The sequence below is a fragment of the Pelodiscus sinensis genome, chromosome 5 (genome assembly GCF_049634645.1).
Source record: "Pelodiscus sinensis isolate JC-2024 chromosome 5, ASM4963464v1, whole genome shotgun sequence".
NCBI lineage: Eukaryota > Metazoa > Chordata > Testudines > Trionychidae > Pelodiscus > Pelodiscus sinensis.
The window spans coordinates 36495113-36515459 of record NC_134715.1 but is presented as its reverse complement, the minus strand read 5'-3'; the positions used below and the strand labels follow the sequence as shown (position 1 = coordinate 36515459).

The window sequence follows — 20347 nt, the reverse complement described above, 5'->3', positions numbered from 1 at the left end:
GTGCCAATTTCTTGAGATACACCATAGCTCATCTTTTATGAAGTGACTTAACTGTCTAACATAAAGGGCATTAGATGTCTTTCTAATTGGTTTAATCTTAATTGGGTTGACTTAATTGCAAAAATCTCTCTGAGGAGATGACTGTCTCTGCCTTTCATCTTCTCCCCCTGTATAAACAGGAGATTAAATGTCCCCCACTCATTTTCTGCAGAAAAACGCCCCTACACCTGCGAGGTTTGCAATAAGTCCTTCAAACGACTTGATCAAGTGACTGCACACAAAATAATACACAGTGAAGATAAACCTTATAAATGCAAGCTTTGTGGAAAGGGATTTGCCCACAGAAATGTTTACAAGAATCACAAGAAGGTAAAGCACTCTGCTGTTGTTGTTTACAGGTCTGCCAGCCTCAGATATGCAGCTATTTTTCTTTTAAATGGTTGATCATTAAGCTCTGGCATGCTTATAAACATGATTAAAGTATTGAAAAAATGTATTTTCTAGTGTTCTTTGTTATAACCAAGATCTCAAGATAATAAATGAATTCCAGTAAAATACAAACACACACAAAAATGATTATTTTGCTAAACACACTGAGTAAATCCCTATTTTTATTTTTCTGGTTTGTTTTTATATGTTATCAAGTAAAGTTTTTTATCTGATCTAAAAGGTTTTCAGTTTTTATTAAAAAAAAAAGATATTTGAACAAAATGAGCAATAATGCAGTCATTCCTAATCACTGTAATTATGAGGAGGTACTTTCAAACAATATATTTTTTTGCACTTGGTAGTGTTAAATAATATATTATTGACACGTCATAAGAAACACTACCCTGAGAATGTACACACAAAGGGATGTTCTACTGAAACCTGCCTGTCCTAATTTCTGTAATGCTTGCCATTACTTTTAATCCCTATGTTACATTTTGAGTGGCAAAGCTGCACCCATGTCTGCTGCCTCAGAATTACATAATTGTAAAACAATTATCTGGCTGGTTTCCTGCCCAATCTTTGGAACCCTTTACTCTCCTCCCCCCCTCCCCATCTTCACTTTGATGAAACTGATATGTCCATACTTAGAAGGTTTTCAAAGTGTGGCTCATGTTATATGCCATCTGGGAATTTGGCACAGGATCTTTGCACCATCTCTTGTACGTTCAGCCATAAATCATATGAAAGTAGTAATAATGCTTCTTGCAGGATGAATCAGTGATGACTCCCCTCCCCAGCCCCGGAGCATGCTAGAAGACCAGGCTAGCTGCCATATATATTATGATCATACCTCCCACGTGTAACTTCATTTAAAAAAAAACAAAACCCAGACCTTACTAAGATAAGAAATGTCCTGAATATGGATATGAAAATTCCTGACACACACAATCTGGGCAGTCCTTCTCTTTCTAAAAATTAAGAAATCTACATATTCTGATATTGACAGTGTTTCTCAAAGTGGCCTGCAGATCCACTCAGAGAGCTTCTACCAGGCAGCTCCAGTTTGTTTGCTTACTAGCTCCGCAGCCACGGGAGCCTGGCGGCTCCCATTTGCAGCCAAGGGGAGCTGCGGGAAGCAGTAGCCCAGGTCACGCAGCTTTCTGCGGCTCTCCTTTCCTGAAAACGGTGAACTGCAGCCAATGGGAACCATGAGACCCTGTGGCTAGAGAGCCGGTAAGCAAACAAGTGGAGTGACTCAGTAGCAGCTTTCTCGGAGTGGGTCTGCAGACCACTTGGAGAAACACTGTGTTGTGATGTCCAATAGTATTTTTCCTGAATAAGAACTTCAGGATCAAGCAAGAATAATGCTATATCATTTTGTTCTCTTACTTAAATCAGTGGCCCTGCTCATGTAACTAAAGATGAATAAATCTTGCAGGATGGAATCCTATATTTTGCTGAAGATTATATATTCTGCTGAGTGAAATTTGCAAACTTTTTGGTTGATTACCTGATGAATATCTTGTTTTGTGTTTGTCATAATTATTCCCACGCTTATTTCTTGAGTCTGTGTGCTAATAATACAAAAAGTACCTTAGTGCCATTAGATAAAGACAGTGCACAGAGAAACAGAACATACATTTACTTATGCTTTCAACCCCTTCAAGTCCAACCAACATATCATTTTGAAAAACACACAGTATATGTCTGTGTACAGTGAATAAACAGCATGGCACAAATTATATGAGACAAGCGTCCCTTCTCTATTTTGAGGGAACGGCACTATTCACCAGAGGCAGAGAGGTCAGTGACTTGTTGATAGTGTAGTTATCCCAATATAGTTACCATGACTGAAAACTTCATGTTATCCCACTCCATCATGTATTTCATTTGTGCTTTTTCATTATGTTTGTGGTTTTGTTCGTTCAAATATACATTCTCCTGATTTTGTGCATGTGTGATCCAATGAGGATACTGTACTTGTTTTATTTTCTTTGGGGGAAAAGTAAATGTTTGCATCCATATTGGCTGACATCTGGGAATTTGGCTTTTTCAGTTTCAGAATACCTTTACTATTCCTATTTCTGAAGCAGCTTGGTTATAAATGTGCAGTAGGAATAATGTGTGCTAGGGTTAAAAACAGATAAACAGTAGGTAAAGGAGAACAAATGTATTGATTTGAAAAAACCTTTTTGGCTTTTACACTGCAGCTAGCAAGCAGACTTTTATTTATAAGAAGAAGCAGGTTAGAAGTGTTTTTCCCTCTTTGAATTTGATTTGTATCATTTGGATGAAGAGTTTTTTGTTTTTTTGATTAATTTTAGCAGATACTTCATCTGGTGCTGTGTGGAAGTGTCAGAATAAAGTAGAACATGGTTCACACAATGCTCAGGTTTTTTGTAAGTGCTGCCCACTGTGCAATTTAAGAATTGGCTTTTCAAAGAAGCTGAAAGGAGTTAGTTGCTGAACGGTCACGGAAGTTCAATGGGAGGTGGGAATTAACTCACCATGGCCACTGTGAGTTGTGGGAGGCGAAGCCTGCAGACAGTCAATGTCAGCAAAATGTCTTACGACCCTCAGTCAGATTACCCTGATAGATCTACAGATTGCCCACCACTGAATGGCAGTGCTAGGGGGATTCTGCTAGGATAAGAAGCTGTATGCTTGGGTTGAGGATAGAATTCCACGAGACCCGTGTTCCTAGGGAATGGTCCATAGCAGCCTGTTCCTCAGCTGCCTTGGTCTCATCACCCTCCTACGCAGATGCCAAGCCTATTTTTATAGAATGCCAAGCCTATTCCTATAGAATTCCAGTGGATAGCTGCAACCCTGGCAGCAGAATAAAAGATGTAGGTATCTTGGGTGCCACATCCTCCCTCTGTGCAGCCTTATTAATATGAGGTGCCCTGGGCCAGTCCAGATTCTGAATGACTCAAGAGTATACTATATGCATTTCTGTACCATTCAAAGCACTAGAATGATAAACATAATAATGGTTTCCTAATAAGGATAACATTCAAATGGGGGAAATTATCTTCAAGCCTCTCTGCTGGTGTTGCACTGTTCCCTAATTACATTACTGCGTGAGCCGCAGCAATGCAGTGAAATGCTTACACACATTCCATATCGATAGACTGTTCCCGTGCTGATACACTTGGGTTCAGCACTGTATCCAAATTTTCAACATATTTCAAAGCTCAGTTCATCACTGATTTTGTAGAAAAGTATGTGGCAACAACTGAGTGGATTAGATACTTTTTAAAGGCCCTGTTTGAGCTGTGTACTCAAGCACACGGATAGTGCGCTAGCCTGGGATTTGGAAGACCCGTGCTCAGTATCATGAATTTTGTGCAAGTTGCTCTGCCTGAAGGTGCCTCATTCTCCATCTTTAAAAATTAGGTTAATGATGCTTTCCTACTCAAGGGGTATTGTGGGGATAAATAGGTGAACAATTGTGAAGTGCTACGAGGTCTATGGATGAAAAACTATATATATTTAGCTTTTATTTAGGCATGTGAATAGTCCTACTGAAGTCAGTGAGGCTACTCACATTATTAGTATTAGGTAGTTGCTTAAGGACCATGGTGAATCTGAGTCTGGTAAATGCAGTTGAAGATGTTCTATAGGATAATGGGCACCTTTCTTTTGACTGCAGAAACTACAGGTCTTGGTGTTTGCTGCTTCAGCTTGATCTGAGTGGAGGTCAGCTTTAGGTGGTGCCTGATATGAAGCAGCTGCAATTTGTTCTGTTACATTCAAGTTAGGGGCATGTGCCCGTCAGCTGGAGAGGTGGGGGTGGAGGGGGCGGAATTGGACATTTTTGGAAATCTACACTTTTGTATGTTTATCTCTTGCTCACTGTTTTTGCTCCTAGGTGTATATTAATTGGGTCTTTTAAAATACCAGTTGGTAAATCCTATGTACAATACTATATTATTGTATAGTACTCTTACGCAGTAGTTTGTATATTAAATTTATTATATCCAGTTACATATAATTTTGTAACAGCAACTAAAGCCTTGTTGTTTGAACCTTCAAATTGCATGTGAGCATAATAAAAATACTAGGCCAGTTTTCTGATTTGGAGTCTCCTATTCTAGAACCCATGTGCATTTCTAGCAAATCAAAAGAACTCCTGGTATGAGAAAGTGAACATGCGATTGCATGCATTGTGTGATGAAAATGATAAATTAATCTCCAGGTGCATCTTTGCATCTATTACACATTTAGATATTTGTCTCCGTTTGAAGTTTTAGAAATACAGTTGGGCTCCTACACTATAGCTGAAAGGCCATATATGAGAAAAGCTGCAAAGAGATTTTAAGTGAGTGGAAGAGCCCTGCACCCATAGAGCTAACCAAACGGAAAAGCATTCTAGCGTAGGGTGTTTTGAAATAACTGGAAGTAACTTTTTTGCGCTCGTGAAAAGTGCCAGATTGACAGCCCTGGAGACTGAACCCTTCTATTTATCCACAGAACAGGTACAGCACAGACAGCAGCACTGCAAGCTTCCCCACAGTGTCTCATCAATATGTCTCAACCCTGTTCTGGAGGAACCACCTATTGAGGTGAGAAGGTAGTTCAGTCTCTTCATGCCCAGTCAATCCTTGGCCTCTCTGTTGAGACTGCCAGGAAAGGGTATCCACTAATACTAATTATGTTGTGAACCACTAAGAGCCAGACTTAAACAATCAATCAATTTTACATAGCCGTTTGATGGCCAGTTAGTGGCCTTTCTACTGTATGGGACTTAGACTGGATTTGAACTACACGTTAAGGCCACATCTTCACTTGCTGTGCCAGAGATTGATCTTCTGGCATTCAATTTCGCTCTAGTTAAGACCCGCTAAATGGAATGCTCAGGGCAGCTCTGGTCAGCACAAGTACTTATAGTCGCAAAGAGCCCTCTGTGAAGACCGCTCCAAGCGCGGCTTAAGGCATAGCTGGAGTCAGCTTACATTTTGTGTAGCTGGAATTGTGTACCTTAAACCGACCTTCCTGGTGTAGTGTGGACCTGGTCTTAGGGGTGAAAAGCCTCTGTATCCCATTTTCAGCCATTGCACTGTCTGAGCCATCCAGTCTCAAGGTACCTTCTTAAAAGGTACCCCTTCTCTCTTGTGGACATGCACTAATACATAGCAATGAAGTAGCAAGGCTTTGTTCCTTAATAACAAACAATAGAATGTTTGAAAGAATAAGTATCTATGAAAGAAAAGAGTCCTGTGCTGTTTTATCTAATCATTGTTTTGGCTGTAGTGTTTGCAGTCCACTACAGTCGGCTATTAGTGTATCATAACATCTTGGTATTGCTTGCCATGAGAAAAGAAGTTTGGGTTCTGTGTGTGTGTGTGTGTGTGTGTGTGTGTGTGTGTGTGTGTGTGTGTGTGTGTGTGTGTGTGTGTGTGTGTGTGTGTGTGTGTGTGTGTGTGTGTGTGTGTGTGTGTGTGTGTGTGTGTGTGTGTGTGTGTGTGTGTGTGTGTGTGTGTGTGTGTGTGTGTGCGCGCGAGAGCGAGAGATCCAAGAGCGCTAAAGGCTACATATAAATAATTTAATTGCTCTTTACCTTTTCCCCCAATTTGTAGAGTAGCTATAAATATCTTATGCCATTCGGGATTTCCCTGCCATGAGGAGAAAACAGATTGTGCACTTATGTCCCATATTAATGTTTACCCATAGGCTATGAGAATCACTCTTTAATATACATCATTTTGTTATTAATCATAATCCCTGCATGTTATACAACACTTCCAATCACTCCCCTTGAGGCACAATAGCTTTCAATTAAGGTCCTCTTGAGCTAAATGCAGTATTTAGACACTCATTCTTTAAATCTTCCCTTTATCAGAAAATTATAGGCAATTGCTTAGATAATATTGTACAGTATCATTTACTGACTATAATGGGATGGTACGACATTACAATAAAAAAAATCAGAGGAAGTTATTTGAATTTTACACAAGTAGAATAAAAGCTGACTCTTTCACAAGCTCCAGAGATCAGTGTCAGCAGTTATGAAGTTTGTTTACAAGATTCAGCCAAGCTTAGCTTTCTGTCTTGTTTATGACTTTGATGTGGCTGTTTCAGCTATGGTGAATTTTTACAGAGGTAAGCAAGGCTCTCAGTACAAATACTTCTGTCTTCTGTTTCAAATTAGCAAATGAAGGGGAGACGAGGGTAGGGATAGGTTCTAGATGTGAGAGATTTAATGTGCTAAACTTTTAAATGGTTGTGTGGAAAGTAGGCAGACCAGCAGCTGGCTAAGAGTGGACTGGAATTAACTGAGAAAATGTTGTGCTTTTGAGGGTGTACTTAATTTTTATCATTTTATGTATTATTTAGTGAAATAGCAAATCCTCTCCTGTAGCTTTCTTTCAAAATGTGTGTGTATATACATAGACACAGACAGACACAGAGGAGCGTGCACATGTACATGCTTATATACCCTTTTACATAACAGGGTTCTAAAGACTTATGGTGCACGCCTATTTAATAACTGTCCTGTTGTCTTGCAAAGTTCCACATAATGGATGTAGTTTAAGGCTTTTTCACCTAATAAGTGGAACTGCTATGATGCCCCTCTGAAAACCGCCTGCCAAGTTATCTACAATTATTGTAATAACACCTAATTGATTTCCCTGATCCTTCCCCCTGACTCATTGTCTTTCGTCTGCAGACCCACTCTGAAGAGAGACCATTCCAGTGTGAGGAATGCAAGGCTTTGTTCCGCACCCCGTTCTCTCTGCAGAGACACCTACTAATACATAACAGTAAGTGCTAATTCAGAGGGACAAAGGGCTTCATCAGTCCACATCACTGATTTGTACCCTGTGGGAGGAAATGCGCTGTTACACAGCACACAGTTGAAGTACATTCTCCTTCTGTCTTGCTCTCGAATACCCTAATTATGTTCAATGATTACTATACAGATTCAACCCACAAGAGCCAGGAGATTCAGTAAAGTCTGAAAGTTTACCTGCTGATTTACTCCTGCTGTACAACATAGAGACTTCAGATAATCCAGTGTCATTCCAAAGTCCTTTGACAAAGAACTTCTGCGTCTTTCAGATTAATTTGTAGTATTATACCCTTTTATAGATGGGTAGTTGAAACAAAGAGCTGAGTGACTTGAGCAAGGTGACAAAAGAAGTCTGTGTCAGAATTGAGAACTCACTATAGCTTCAAAGGCCCAGTCAAGATTCTTAGCCACAAACCAAGTTTTTCTGTCAGAAGCATAAATTCTAGAAGATTGGACAAGTCCCTCTGTCCTGTTTGAGTTTACAAACTATGCCATCTTAGATCTGTATCTAATCTTCTCAGTCATTGTTAAAAGACTCGGCTTTGCTTTGAGGTTTTGGAGTACGGGTGCCTTCTTTGCCTCTCTTCAGCAGAAGATAGGATTTAGTCACTTGTGAGAATCTAAATTTCTTTTATATTTTGTTAAATGAGTTAATTTAAAAAAATGAATAAAAGTATGTAGAAATTTCTTATTATTTTACTCCTAAGATCACTGTAGCTTTGAAGGTACTGCTATGTTTTGAGGGAAACTTCTGTTTCCTATGGGTTCATCTACACTATGGCATAAGATTGTGTTAATTGTATAGCTGAAGTCGAAGTATCTTAACTTGGCTTTTGGCACTGTCCACGCTGCAGGAAGTCGAAGGGAGAACACTCTTCTTTTGACTTTCCTTACTCATCATTGAAGCAGGACTATTAGCATCTACTGGAACATCCCTCTCAGTTTGAATTAGTGTGTCCTCACTAGAGCTGCTAATTCGAACCCTGGAAGATGGACAGAAGCAGCTTCAACCTTCTCTGTAGTGCAGACATACCCAAAAAATTAATATACCAGTTTTGTACTAAGTGAATATGCATTAAAGAATTTTTTTGAGCATTGTCATTTTTTCTTAGGCTTCCAAAGCTATGATCTATTCTTTCACTGAGTATTTAAGGTTGTAGAATCTTGTTCTGATGACAGCCTTAGCCAGAGTATTAAAAATCTTTATTATCTTTCTATAAATATATACTCTAACTCAGGGGTCAGCAACCTTTTCAAACCAAAGAGCTAAACTACATCAAAATTCAGAACAAGTGGTCATCTAAGAGCTGTATAAGAATGCCCATTTGCATGACTGAAAATATACAACTTAATATTATTGATGATTGACATGATTAATAACAGCATAAATGAAAGATACTCACACTTTATTTAATGGAACTTCTGCTGCTGCATCTTTTTGCACTTTTTTTTATATTTTTTGAAATTTACATCGTAACTGGTCAAATTCAGGTTCATGCACACATTTAAGTTACATAAGTAATTATGTGTTTTTAAAATTTTGAATTTTTCATTTTAATTTAAAAAGTTGCATGTATTTTAGGAATGACAAAAGAGCCATAAGCTGCACACCCCAATGCATAGAAACCTCTTTTTAAACACTTGAACCACCTTTATACTTACTGCCCTGGAGATCAATTCTCTGGCATTCAATTTAGCAGGTCTAGATAATACTTGCTAAATCGAATGCTGAGGGTGGCTCCAGCCAGCGCCAGTACTCCTGGCAGTCACGAGGAGCAAGGGAAGATGATGGGAGTGTTTGCTCCTGTCGATCTTCTACTGTAAAATTCACGCTAAGCTATGTATTTTATGTAGCTGGAGTTGCTACGTACCTTAGCCTGACCTTCTAGGTCTAGTGTAGATTGGCCTAATTTAGGGACTGATCTAAAGCCCATTGAAATAATTTTCTGTCGACTTGAGTGGGCTTTCTCCCTTCCCCCACCTCCAAAATACTCAAAAGTAGCAAAGCCCATTCAGAGTTACAGGTTCTTGCCAATCTCTTTTTAAAATACATCTTTTGTTTTTCCAATTTCTCTGAGCTCAAAATTCTTTTTGTCTTGTGCCTTAAAGATCTTGGGGGGGGGAGGATAAAACACTTTTTTATTCCAATTTCTTTAATGTTTCGGCTCCTGGACTCACTACCAGCACCATATCTGTATATAAAAATTTGCGTAAAGCAAACATTTTTTTGGTTGGGTACAACATCCTCTCTACCTGTGCAGTTATTTATAACAGAAGGACTGACAGACCATTAACAAAGTGAACGTCATCACTATTATGTACTGTATAAGAAATAGTTTAAATACAAGATAGTGGTTAAAACGAGGGTCTCTGTTATAAGATCAGAGTGTGTGTTTCAGATAAAGAACGTTAAAACTCCACCTCTTATGACCTCATCCTGAGATCGACAGGCTCTGTGGCTATTTATTTAATAACCTGTCCATTTATTTAAATAACTCAAAAATAGCTCAGAATCATAGGCATTGCCATACCAGAGCTGACCAATGGTCCCTCTTCCAGCATTGAACTCATGTGCTACTTCTGAGGAAAGAGCAAAAACAAACGAACAAAAATAAATCCACCTAATGTTTGTGAAGTTTCACAATGCTGTGTCATGGAGAAGGACTTGTGTGGGAAACTTCTTCTCCCTGAGCAATAGATTCACGAAAGCATGCAAAACTCAGAATGAAGGCTTACCTTCCTTCATAAATTCCATCTAAAATTTGATATGCAAATTATATACAGTTACCTTGAAAATGAGGTATTCTACAGATAGTGGTATCTAGCAAAGTTTAAAAAAAATCAATGGTAAATTAGTACATATGTATATTTAATAAAGGAGTGCCTGAAGTGGATCTATGGAAAATGGTATCATGGGGATTGACTTTTTTTTTTTGTCTTTCAAGATTCCAGATCAAATGTGTTTAGTTTAGTGGTAAAATATTCCCTGTGCTCCCAATTGCCAGTTCTGCAAATTCAAGCTGGGATTTAAAAGAAAACAAGAGTCCATCCCTGTTCTTGCATATCACTGTTGGTAATACTAGGTCCTGCACGCTAAATTATACTCTCACTAACAGTTATGAAACCCTCTGACCTCAACGGGTTTACACCAATATAATTTATAGAATTTCGTAATAATTCTGTTGATAATACAGTAGAAGGAATACAATCCATGTTCTATTCTCTTAGCTACGCTGACGACTCAGAGCTAACAAGAATTTAGGGCAGTGAACACTTACTTTGAACATTAAAGAAAGAAGATAGGGGGCTCTATATTATGTAAGAAGATCTATTGAGTAAGACGACACAATTTTTACGTTCTCACTTTTTTAAACCTAATAATAATAATAATACATTTAATTAATTGTTTAAAAAAAACCTCTTGTGTCCACCCGCATAATTTGTAGGAGTGAAAGCTGGGGGGCAAACACAATATTTCCTTATAATCTGTACCTGAAGGACAACAAGTAACTTAAGATACACTTACACCTTTATTCCCTAGTTTTGACTGGATTTAAGGCAGAACATTTTTATTAGCAGGTTTTTTAATTTAAAATTGATTTCTCAATCCAACAGAGCCGAAGTCTTTTGACTTGAAAATAGGGAGTGGAAATACTTTCCCAGTTTTATGTGTATGAAGTGACTTTTTAAAAGAGCCTTAGAGCATAAGTAGTAGGTGGAAGAAACTTGGCATTTGGTGGAGAGAGAGTTCTTAGTTTACAGATATGCTTTACAGTAGTCTGGTGAAAATTGGTTGTGATTTATTAAAGTAATGAGATCTTGTAAAAATATACTTTGTACGGTGTATAAAATATAGCGTGCACAGTGGATTTTGTAATGCAGTCTTTTATGAGATTTTTTTAAAGGTATCTAAGGGATTTAGGTGCACAAATATGATTTATTTTTTTAAACTAGTTGTACTTGTGCTCTTAAGTTTTGTAGGAGCTTTTGAAAATCTCTATAACTGCCTACCAATGTTCTAGTGCTTTGGTGCAGGAATATGTTGGTTAGGAAAGTTTTCCTGTTTCTTTTCTGTGATTAATGAAGAGGTGTTGTATGAATAAACTGACTAATAAAGTAGAGAAAAGTATATAAAGAAAAGAAAAATTACCTATTCAGTATAGAGTTTGGATGGCGTGCAGCTAATGAGAAATGGGGCCACATGCTGAATAATGAGGCTTAGAAGAAATAATGAATACTCTGTTTGTTTATTGAGAGTTATCCATCTTGTACATTATGGCTCTTACCCTGCATGACATGGGGCGTCCCCACTATAAGCTGCCCCGGTATACATCCGCTCGAGACTAACGTCATTGTAGCTTATAGGGACTGATGCATTATAAGTCCTCCCATTCCTCACTCTTAAGTCGCGCAAAAAAAAAATTGGGCAAATGGAAAAAAATTCCCCACTTTAAGTTGACGAGGAATCCTGTGGCACTTTATAGACTAACATTTATTGGAGCATAAGCTTTCATGGGCAAAGACCCACTTCGTCAGATGCATGTCACATGCTGCTTATCAGAAAAGAATAGGCACAAGATCTACTTCCATGACAAGAGAGTACTTTTGCTAATAGAAAAATGGTGTTTCCATTTAGAAGAGTAATGCCAGTGGAGAGGTGGATTAATTTGGTGTCAAACGAAAGTTGTGCAGTAAGGAAATGAGTGTTTCAGCACCGTTGGAATGGTCTATCAGATTGGAATTTGAAGGCCACTGAAGTAAACGGGAGTCTTTCCATTCACTGGCCTTTCAGTTGGGGATGTATTCTTGTCGGTTTCAGTTAACGATTAAACTCTGCTGCCAGCTGGATTCCAGGACTCCACTGTTGCCCTGGGAGTTGAAGCTGAGAGGAACCACAGGCACATGGGCTGGCAAGTTGCAGCCAAGCAAGATCACAGGAGCCAGCAGGCAGGAGGGCCACGGAGGGGGCAGCAGCCCAGGTCCCAGATGTAGGCAGCAGTCTGGATCCCCCCGCGTGGGGGCCAGCAGCTGAGCCCTAGGTGCAGGAACTGACAGTGAGGTCCTGTGTGAAATGTGGGGGTGCCGCAGCACAGCCCTACACTACCAGTTCTGTGGTGACACATTTGACTCTGTAACCCAGGGGTTCTCAAACTTTGTGATACTGCGACCTGCCCCCCTCTAAGTTGCTCGGGATCCACAGTCTGAGAAATGCGGGTGTAACTAATAAAAATTTTAATTGGTTACGTAGGGTTTTTTTAAACCAGTATTTACATCCCTACTTTCAATTGGGCCAGAAAGCACAAGGAACACTGAACCCAGTGGAATTGAGATGGCCATATTGTCTATTAAGTAGCATTGAGGAAGTATGTGAGCTAGAATTCAGGAGTTTGGAGATCAAAAAACTTGGATTGAGAAGTGAGATCCAAGGAATAATGACTTTCTTTTCATTTTAACGGCTCTTTTGTTTTGAAGGAAATGCATGGAAATCAATTCAGGACAGATGCACTTTGATTTCATGTTCTTTACCAAGATTTTGTGGACCTGTAAATATTTTAAATATGATGGCTTTCTGAATTAAATACAGGCAGTCCCCGGGTTACATACAAGATAGGGACTGTAGGTTTGTTCTTAAGTTGAATCTGTATGTAAGTCGGAACTGGCGTCCAGGTTCAGCCGCTGCTGAAACTGACCGCCAGTTCCGACATACATACAGAATCAACTTAAGAACCCCAAGCGTCCCCAAGTCAGCTGCTGCTGAAACTGATCAGCAGCTGATTCCAGGAAGCCCGGGGCAGAGCAACTCTGCCTCGGGCTTCCTGTAGTCAGCGCTGGTCAGTTTCAGCAGCAGCTGACTTGGGGACGCCTGGGGCAGAGCAGCTGGGGTGCTACTGGGTTGGTCCAGTAGTGCCCAGAGCGGCGCTGCGGGACCAACCCAGCAGCACCCCATCTGCTCTGCCCTAGGCGTCCTGATTCAGCCGCTGCTGAAACTGACCAGCAGCGGCTGAATCAGGACGCCTGGGGCAGAGCAGCTGGGGTGCTGCCGGGTTGGTCCAGTAGAGCCCAGAGCGGCGCTGCGGGACCAACCGGCAGCGCCCCAGCTGCTCTGCCACAGGCGTCCGGAGAAAAGTTTAGTCTGCTGGGGGGGGGGGGGCGTACTAGCTGCGCCCCCCCCCCCCCCCCCCAGCAGACCAGGAAGACGTGGGCGGCGGACCGAGACGCACCGCGGTCCTGCCACCTGGGTCCTCCGCGGCTTTGCTCCCAGTCTCCCTGGTCTGCTGGAGACCAGCAGACCAGGGAGACGGGAGCAAAGCCTCTGAGGACGCCAGCAGCGGGACAGCCACGGGGCATCTGGGCTGTCCTGCTGCCGGCTTCCCCGAGGCTTTGCAAAGCCGCGCCTGGGCTGCTCCGCTGCCGGCTTCCCCAGGCTTTGCTCCGCGTCTTCCTGGTCTGCAGACCAGGGAGACGCGGAGAAAGCCCCGGAGTACACGGGCGGCAGGACCGCGAGGTCCCGCAGTCCGTGTCCTCTGGGGCGAGCCCTGTTCGTAACCGCGGATCTGACATAAGTCGGATCCGCGTAAGTCGGGGACTGCCTGTACATCTTACAGATCAATATATAGTAACACAGTATGCATAAAGCTGAAATTCACTTCTATGTTTAAGATAATAAGAACAGTAAAATTTTGTATCTGTTTATCTCCAGTTTCACCTTCTTGGATTTTTTTAATAAAAAATTCTGTGTTGATTTTCATAATATGATACTCCCCCCCCCCCCTTTTTTAAAGCATTCACTGCAATGAATGAGGGAGTTTTAATCTCAAAGTTATTGTTAAGTATTCTTTGCAAACTCAAGCAAACATCTCTGCATCACTTATACATGCTTAAAATGTCAAAATCTTCCTTTGCACCACAATAGCTAGAACCTTACGATGTTGGGCATGCTGCTTTCCAGATTAGTTACAAAACCAAAAGTTCCTGACTACTTGTGGTCATTTTAAATCCATTCACTTTTGGCAAGGATAGCGTGGTTAATCCCAACTTCATGGCTAAATTATTTGGGTGATTACTTTCTGCCTTCTTAAATTGAAATTTATACTGGATAATGGTGTTCCTTCGCTTCTTGTTCCAGGGACATGTCAGTACAGCTTCCTCCATGTGGCAAATATATGGATCGTGTTCCCTTTCTTAAGGGATTAGAGAGTTAATATGATCCGTGATGTTAGCTGGCGTATTAACATTTTTCTTTTCTATTTTATAAGGCGAGAGGACCTTCAAGTGTGATCACTGTGATGCTACCTTCAAAAGGAAGGACACTTTAAATGTTCATATCCAAGTTGTGCATGATGGACATAAGAAATATAAATGTGATCTGTGTGACAAAGCCTTTGTTACACCTTCAGTGCTTAAGAGTCATAAAAAAGTGAGTATGATCAACTCGACTGCATTTTCATTCATTTCCTTGTTTACCCTCAAGAATGTAACTAAGCATATCTCCCAATGTGTATGATCTGTTTTTTTCCACTAAAATGTTGAGTTATTGTTAACAAGAACTAAGTTATGTTCACATATTTCAATACTGGGGGTTGGCGGTGGCATCCAGAGTCTAGAAGGTTCATAGGTAAAAGTCCTTTCTAAACACTCCAGCAATGGGTGTGTAGCAGAGGTGACTTGTTGTACTGCTCTTATAGCACTCCTGTCTACCAGTCCATAGAGCAGCATTGGTGTCTGCTTTAGAGGAAGCCACTTGCTCACCTTCCTTGCCAGAGGTAAGGTGTCAACTTAGTAGATGTTAATAGGGATAAATATGGAGAAAATAACTGAACAAAATGACTAGCCACAATAAATGGTCTTCAGAGCTGCCACCAAATGTAGAGTGTGAGAGAATCTGCTGAAAACCATTGTGCATTCTTAACTGCAACATTTGAATTGGTAAGTGTATATAAAACACAATCTATAAAAAGTTATAAGGGTGGCAGCAGCAAAGTAAAGTGTAATTATGGTATTTGTGTACAGCAATTTAAACGTGAGAGTATATTAAGCACTGATTATGTGCATTATCATTAGGGCCTTATCAGATTCACAGTCCATTTTGCTCAATTTCATGGTTATAGGATCCTAAAAATAATAAAGTTCATTATTTCAGATATTTAAATCTGAAATTTCATGGTATTGTAACTGTTGGAATCCTAAGTACAGGGTAAAAGCACACAAAATACTAGATTTCACGGTTCATGATACATTTTTCTTGGGCATGAATTTGGTGGGGCCCTATTATCATGCAAGTGAGTTGAGCATGGAGCGGGTTTGTACAAAATTAACCACAAAAGTGAATTTAAAGTCTGTTGCCCCTGTGTACTTAAGTTTACTATAGTCACTGCCTTTGCATGTGTTAGCCTGCAAAGAATAAGAGTTAGGATTAGGGTTAAACTGGGGTCAGAGACTGGAGGTCAGAAAGCAAGGTGAGATCTGGAGTCACAGCAGGCAAGAAGTCTGTGTGGCTGTCCTGACAACATCCGGGGAAACTTCCATGGTTAAGCAGTGAGCATGGACAAATCAGAAGGCAGCAGGATGCCATCGTGAGGGTTCCTTTGGGTGCAGAGCCTACTCTTCATAATGCTCTGTATGAACTCCTGGTAGCAATGCCAGCTATCCCAGGCTTTGCAAACCAGGGTTCTAGTCCGTGTTCCCACTAAGATTTCCCTGGTGTGAGTTTGGCTTTGTGCACCAATATTGCTGTGATATGTGCCACTGTGGAACCCACCAGTTACTAACAAAGTTGTGTGTGTGTATATATGTATACATATACATTTATAAATATATATACATTTAAATTATTATGAAAGGAAAAAAATACTAAAACAAGGGATAATTAACAAGGTGTTGCTAAAATGATCAGCAATGAAACAATTTGCAATGATAACATTAAAATAAACCTTTAGACTACAGAATTATGCCTCCCTGGTATAAATAGTACAGTCCATCTGATTCATAACTGTAATTCAGCTCGAAAATGTGTTGGTTTATACTGGAAAGATTATTGTGGCAGTGGATGAAGCTGTTAAAATACATTTGCTTTCTAGCGCACACAGAAGCAAATGCAATTTCATTTAAAAAAGAGACCGCTATTTTAAAAAGAAAAAGACACACATCAACTATTGTTACAAATTATTCAAAAACTGGAAGGGTCTAGAATTCAGCAAACACTTACATGGAAAACTGGCCCTTACAACATGATCAGTTTCACTGTTTCCCCAGGGTAGTAAGTGACATTTCTCCTGTTTACATAGGTCTGAAAGCAGCAAGAGCTAGACACACAGGCTGTGTCTAGACTACACTGTTTTTTTTTTGACAAAAGTTGGCTTTTTTCGAAAAAAGTCACCCGCGTCTACACTACCGCCGCATTCTGTCGACAGTAAATCAAAAGAATGCAGCTGTTTTGTCGACAGCGGTAAACCTCATTTTATGAGGAATAACGCTATTTTCCATTGAGAACTGTCGAAAAAAGGTATGTGTGGACATGGGGAAGAATTTATTTAGAAACTGAAGGCCTCCAGGAAGAAGCCCTGGTGAACACGCCTGCCAGAGCTTTCAACTCTATTGTTCCTGCCTGTAGCCATCTTCAAAAGGCACAGGCACCCAGGAGTAGCATTGTGGCAGCAAGCCAGCTCCAACCAGGACCCTGACTGTTCAGCTCTTCCTGGTAGGGCCACTCAGAGCCATGTCCCAGGGACAAGCCCTCTGAAATCCCCCTGGCCCTTCCAGGGACACATCCCCACAGCAAGCCAGGGGCACCAAACACTGGGCACCTTCCTGGTCTGGGCCCGAGATCAAAGCCCTCTTGGAGCTCTGGTCTGAGGAGGAGTGTCTTCAGGCCCCCCAGGCAGAGGAACATGGATGTTTATGCCAGAATGGCAGATGGCCTTGCTGAGAGAGGCCACCAACCCTGCACACTAGACCAGGTCAGAGCCAAGGTGAAGGAGCTGCGGCAGGGGTATGTTAGGGCCTGTGAGCGCAGCTCCCGCTCTGGGGAAGCTCTACACTATTGTGCCTATTATGAGGACCTGGACTGGATCCTGGGGGCTGGAGAAGCCCTGCCTCCCGAAAGGGTTGTGGAGTCTGGGATGGAAACCCTTGTGCAGCAGCGGCCGCAACTCCAGGGTGAGACCCCAGAGGACCAGCAGCTCTGAGGGGAGGACACCAGCAGGAGCACAGTGACCCGACCCTGGAGCCAGACACAGGAGGCCTCCCAGACAACTTCGGACAGCGGGTAGGGAACATCAGGTGAGTGCTGTGAGGGCCCAACACACACAGGGCAGAGAAGGCGGGAGCAAAGTGGATGGTGCTGTACTGTGACCTGTCATGCTGATCACAGCCTGGGGGGAGGGGGAGACACATGGCCGACCTCAGGGAGGGCCGTCCTACCCCTGCACCCGCATGGCTGCGAGGCACCACCTGCTCCAGCAGGCAGTGATGCCATGTGCAGACATGGGGTGGGAACGCTGGGATTGCCACACAGCTTCAGGCCTCTCAGCAACCTTTGGGAACCCCAACTGTGGCCTGACACTTGCCAGTGCTGCTTGGCCACAGGGTGTGTGTGTGGGGGAGGCATGGTGAGGGCCTGCACACCTTCTGGGATCCAGGGAGGACGTGGCTGCTGGCCAGGCCACACCATGCCTTACTGAGACCCACATGAGCATCCCCTGACCCTAGGACAGGCACTGACTGCTGAGAAGGAGGGCATGCCCTCAGAGAAAGTGTGAGCATGCACGAGTGACGACTTTTCCCTCTTGTCTTCCACAGCCAGACCAGCAGACCGTGAGGGGAGCTACACACCTGTCCCACCACCCAGACGGCTGCAGGGAACCCGTCGGCACTGGGGCACATATTTGGACCTGGTGTGCCAGCACATCTCAGTCCCGCAAGGGATGCAGGACACATTTAACCAAAGGATGGAGGCAGAGTGGCGCAGGTGCTTGCTGAATGAGTTAGTCCAGCAGCGCACTGCTATTTGCACTGCTATCCGGGAGGCCATGGCCTTCTCCGGTCCTGTGTCTGGTCCTGCTCCTCCTGCTCCCCACTCACCGCCTGCCATCCCAGACCCAGGTACAGCCCCACCTCCTGCCCAGCCCCCTACTGTCATCCTACTGCTCCATAACAAACCGGTCCCACCAGTCTTAACTGGTGTCCAGCCTCCAAACTCGCCTCTCCAGGAATAAGTTCAGTGACAAGGGCAGTGGGGCTGCAGCCCGAGTGAGGGGCTCAAAGCTGGGCTCTAAATCCAGCTCTTCCACAAACATCATGATGGTCTCATGAAGATGCAGCAGAACTTCCAGCATCATATTGTGGGGCCATCACTTGCCAGGGGCAGCTCAGGCTCCATGGCCAAAAATACAGTGAAAAGCACAAAAACAAACCTGAAAATAAACTGCTGTGGTGTCCGAGGAAGCAGGACAACCAGAGCAAGAACTGCAGCAGCTTTTCTTTCCCTCTAGGAGGTAGGCAAGCCAGAAGCAGGAACAGAGCGATGGCTGTCCAGGGGGATCCCTTTAAGCATGCATCTCTGCAAAGGGCATATGCAGCAGCACCTGGAAATAAAGGCTGCCCCCATGCCCTGCCAGAAGCACATCCGGGTGCCTTTTTTTTTCTGAGCTGCAGCCACCACCTGCCACAGGGAAGCTCTGGCCCTGGCCATCGGAGCAGCCATTGCCAGCTACCATGTGGTGGCGCTGGCCCCAGCTGCCGGAGCTGCTGCCGGGCTCTCGACCTGGCCACAGCTCCAGCACTGGGGAAGGGCTGAGGTTAGGGACAGAGCTGCGTGGTGGCTGCCCAGCTGCTCCTGGGGCGGGGCAGCCACCTGTCACGCTTTGTGACGTGGAGCAGCCACCGTGCAGCCCTGCTGAGGAGGTGGGCAAAACTAAAATTCTTGGTGTGCCCATGCACACCTTAGAGGGAACTATAGGTCTAGTCCCACGGATCCTTACAGGATGTGCCTATCAAACATTAAAAACTTGGACCAATCCTGCCCCCTCAAGAAAATGAATGCTAGATTTTTTTGTGGAAGAAACATAACTGAGCAGTGGGCGAAATTGGTTATATGTGTGTGTGCTTTTTTTTATGCTTTTGATTTGATGCTGGTTTACAGTAAGTTGGTTATGATTACCAAATGAAGCACATCTGCTGAAAGTGTCACTTGTTGTTTACTGCTTCAGAGCAGATTAAAATAGTAAAATAAGATATTAATTCTCTGGTATAATTTATGTTTTGCTCTTCCTTGATCTGGAAAAAGTTCATCAAATGGCTACTTAATTAGATTTGTTTGAAACTACACTTCTTTGAGTTACCACACCAAAATAGAATAAAAATCAATCTGTGGCATGGAAAGCAGTGAGTAATGATATGTTGAGGATAGAAAGGAAATTAAAGGGAGTTGTGGTCTACTCTCCATCTATAGTAGTATTGTGCTTAAGAATAAAACTATACATCATAAAACAGTATGTAAAATCTAAAAATAATCTAAATTGTATTTTTTCCACTTTGTTTCAATGAAAGAGACAGAATTTATCATGTATTATGTACTATATATCATCAGGATTGTGTGTGATCTTTTGTTTTGTTGGGGGTTTTTTTTAGTGCACAGAAAAAAATATTTTAAAAATAAGATTGTCTTTGAATGCTACAAAAATGGCAGAATCCACCCATAACAGGATGGAATAGCTAGGAATAGTTTGGGCATCTACTATCCAATCTTTTATGTAAGTAGTTGTTCAGCAGACTGGAAACTCTGATCCTTTTATAGGCACTGTTAAATTGGATAGGGAGTTTTAGGGTAGATCAAAGTTGAGCTACTTTATTCTCGCTAAACATTATCTCATATGCCACTATTTCTAAATGTATAGAACTAATTTCTAAACAGAGAAATGTTATAAATATATAATACTTTAAATATAGTATTTTAAAGTATCAAGCTAATTAGTGATATATTATATATAAATATTCATGTAAACAAACTACATCTAAGGAACAAAGAGAAGGTTATTAAAAGGAAAAAAAGACACTTCCAAGGACACTATTTATCTAAAACATGGACAGTATGTTTCTAGCTGTAGCTATGAAAATGCAAAC

The 20347-nt window shown here is 42.0% G+C and overlaps 1 protein-coding gene across 7 annotated transcripts in view; it reads left to right on the top strand.

Annotated features, from left to right (window-relative positions):
- PRDM5 (PR/SET domain 5) overlaps window positions 1-20347 on the top strand; it is a 151443-nt gene that overhangs the window by 60584 nt on the left and 70512 nt on the right. For 3 of the 7 annotated variants that reach the window (XM_075929819.1, XM_014574834.3, XM_014574833.3), the window contains 4 exons: window positions 212-369; window positions 4914-5000; window positions 7106-7199; window positions 14485-14645. In XM_075929819.1, coding sequence (XP_075785934.1) covers window positions 212-369; window positions 4914-5000; window positions 7106-7199; window positions 14485-14645 — 500 coding nt within the window. Of the gene's footprint in view, window positions 1-211; window positions 370-4908; window positions 5001-7105; window positions 7200-14484; window positions 14646-20347 lie in introns of all 7 variants that reach the window. The other 4 variants (XM_075929820.1, XM_006125581.4, XM_014574835.3 and 1 more) reach the window with 3 other exon arrangements.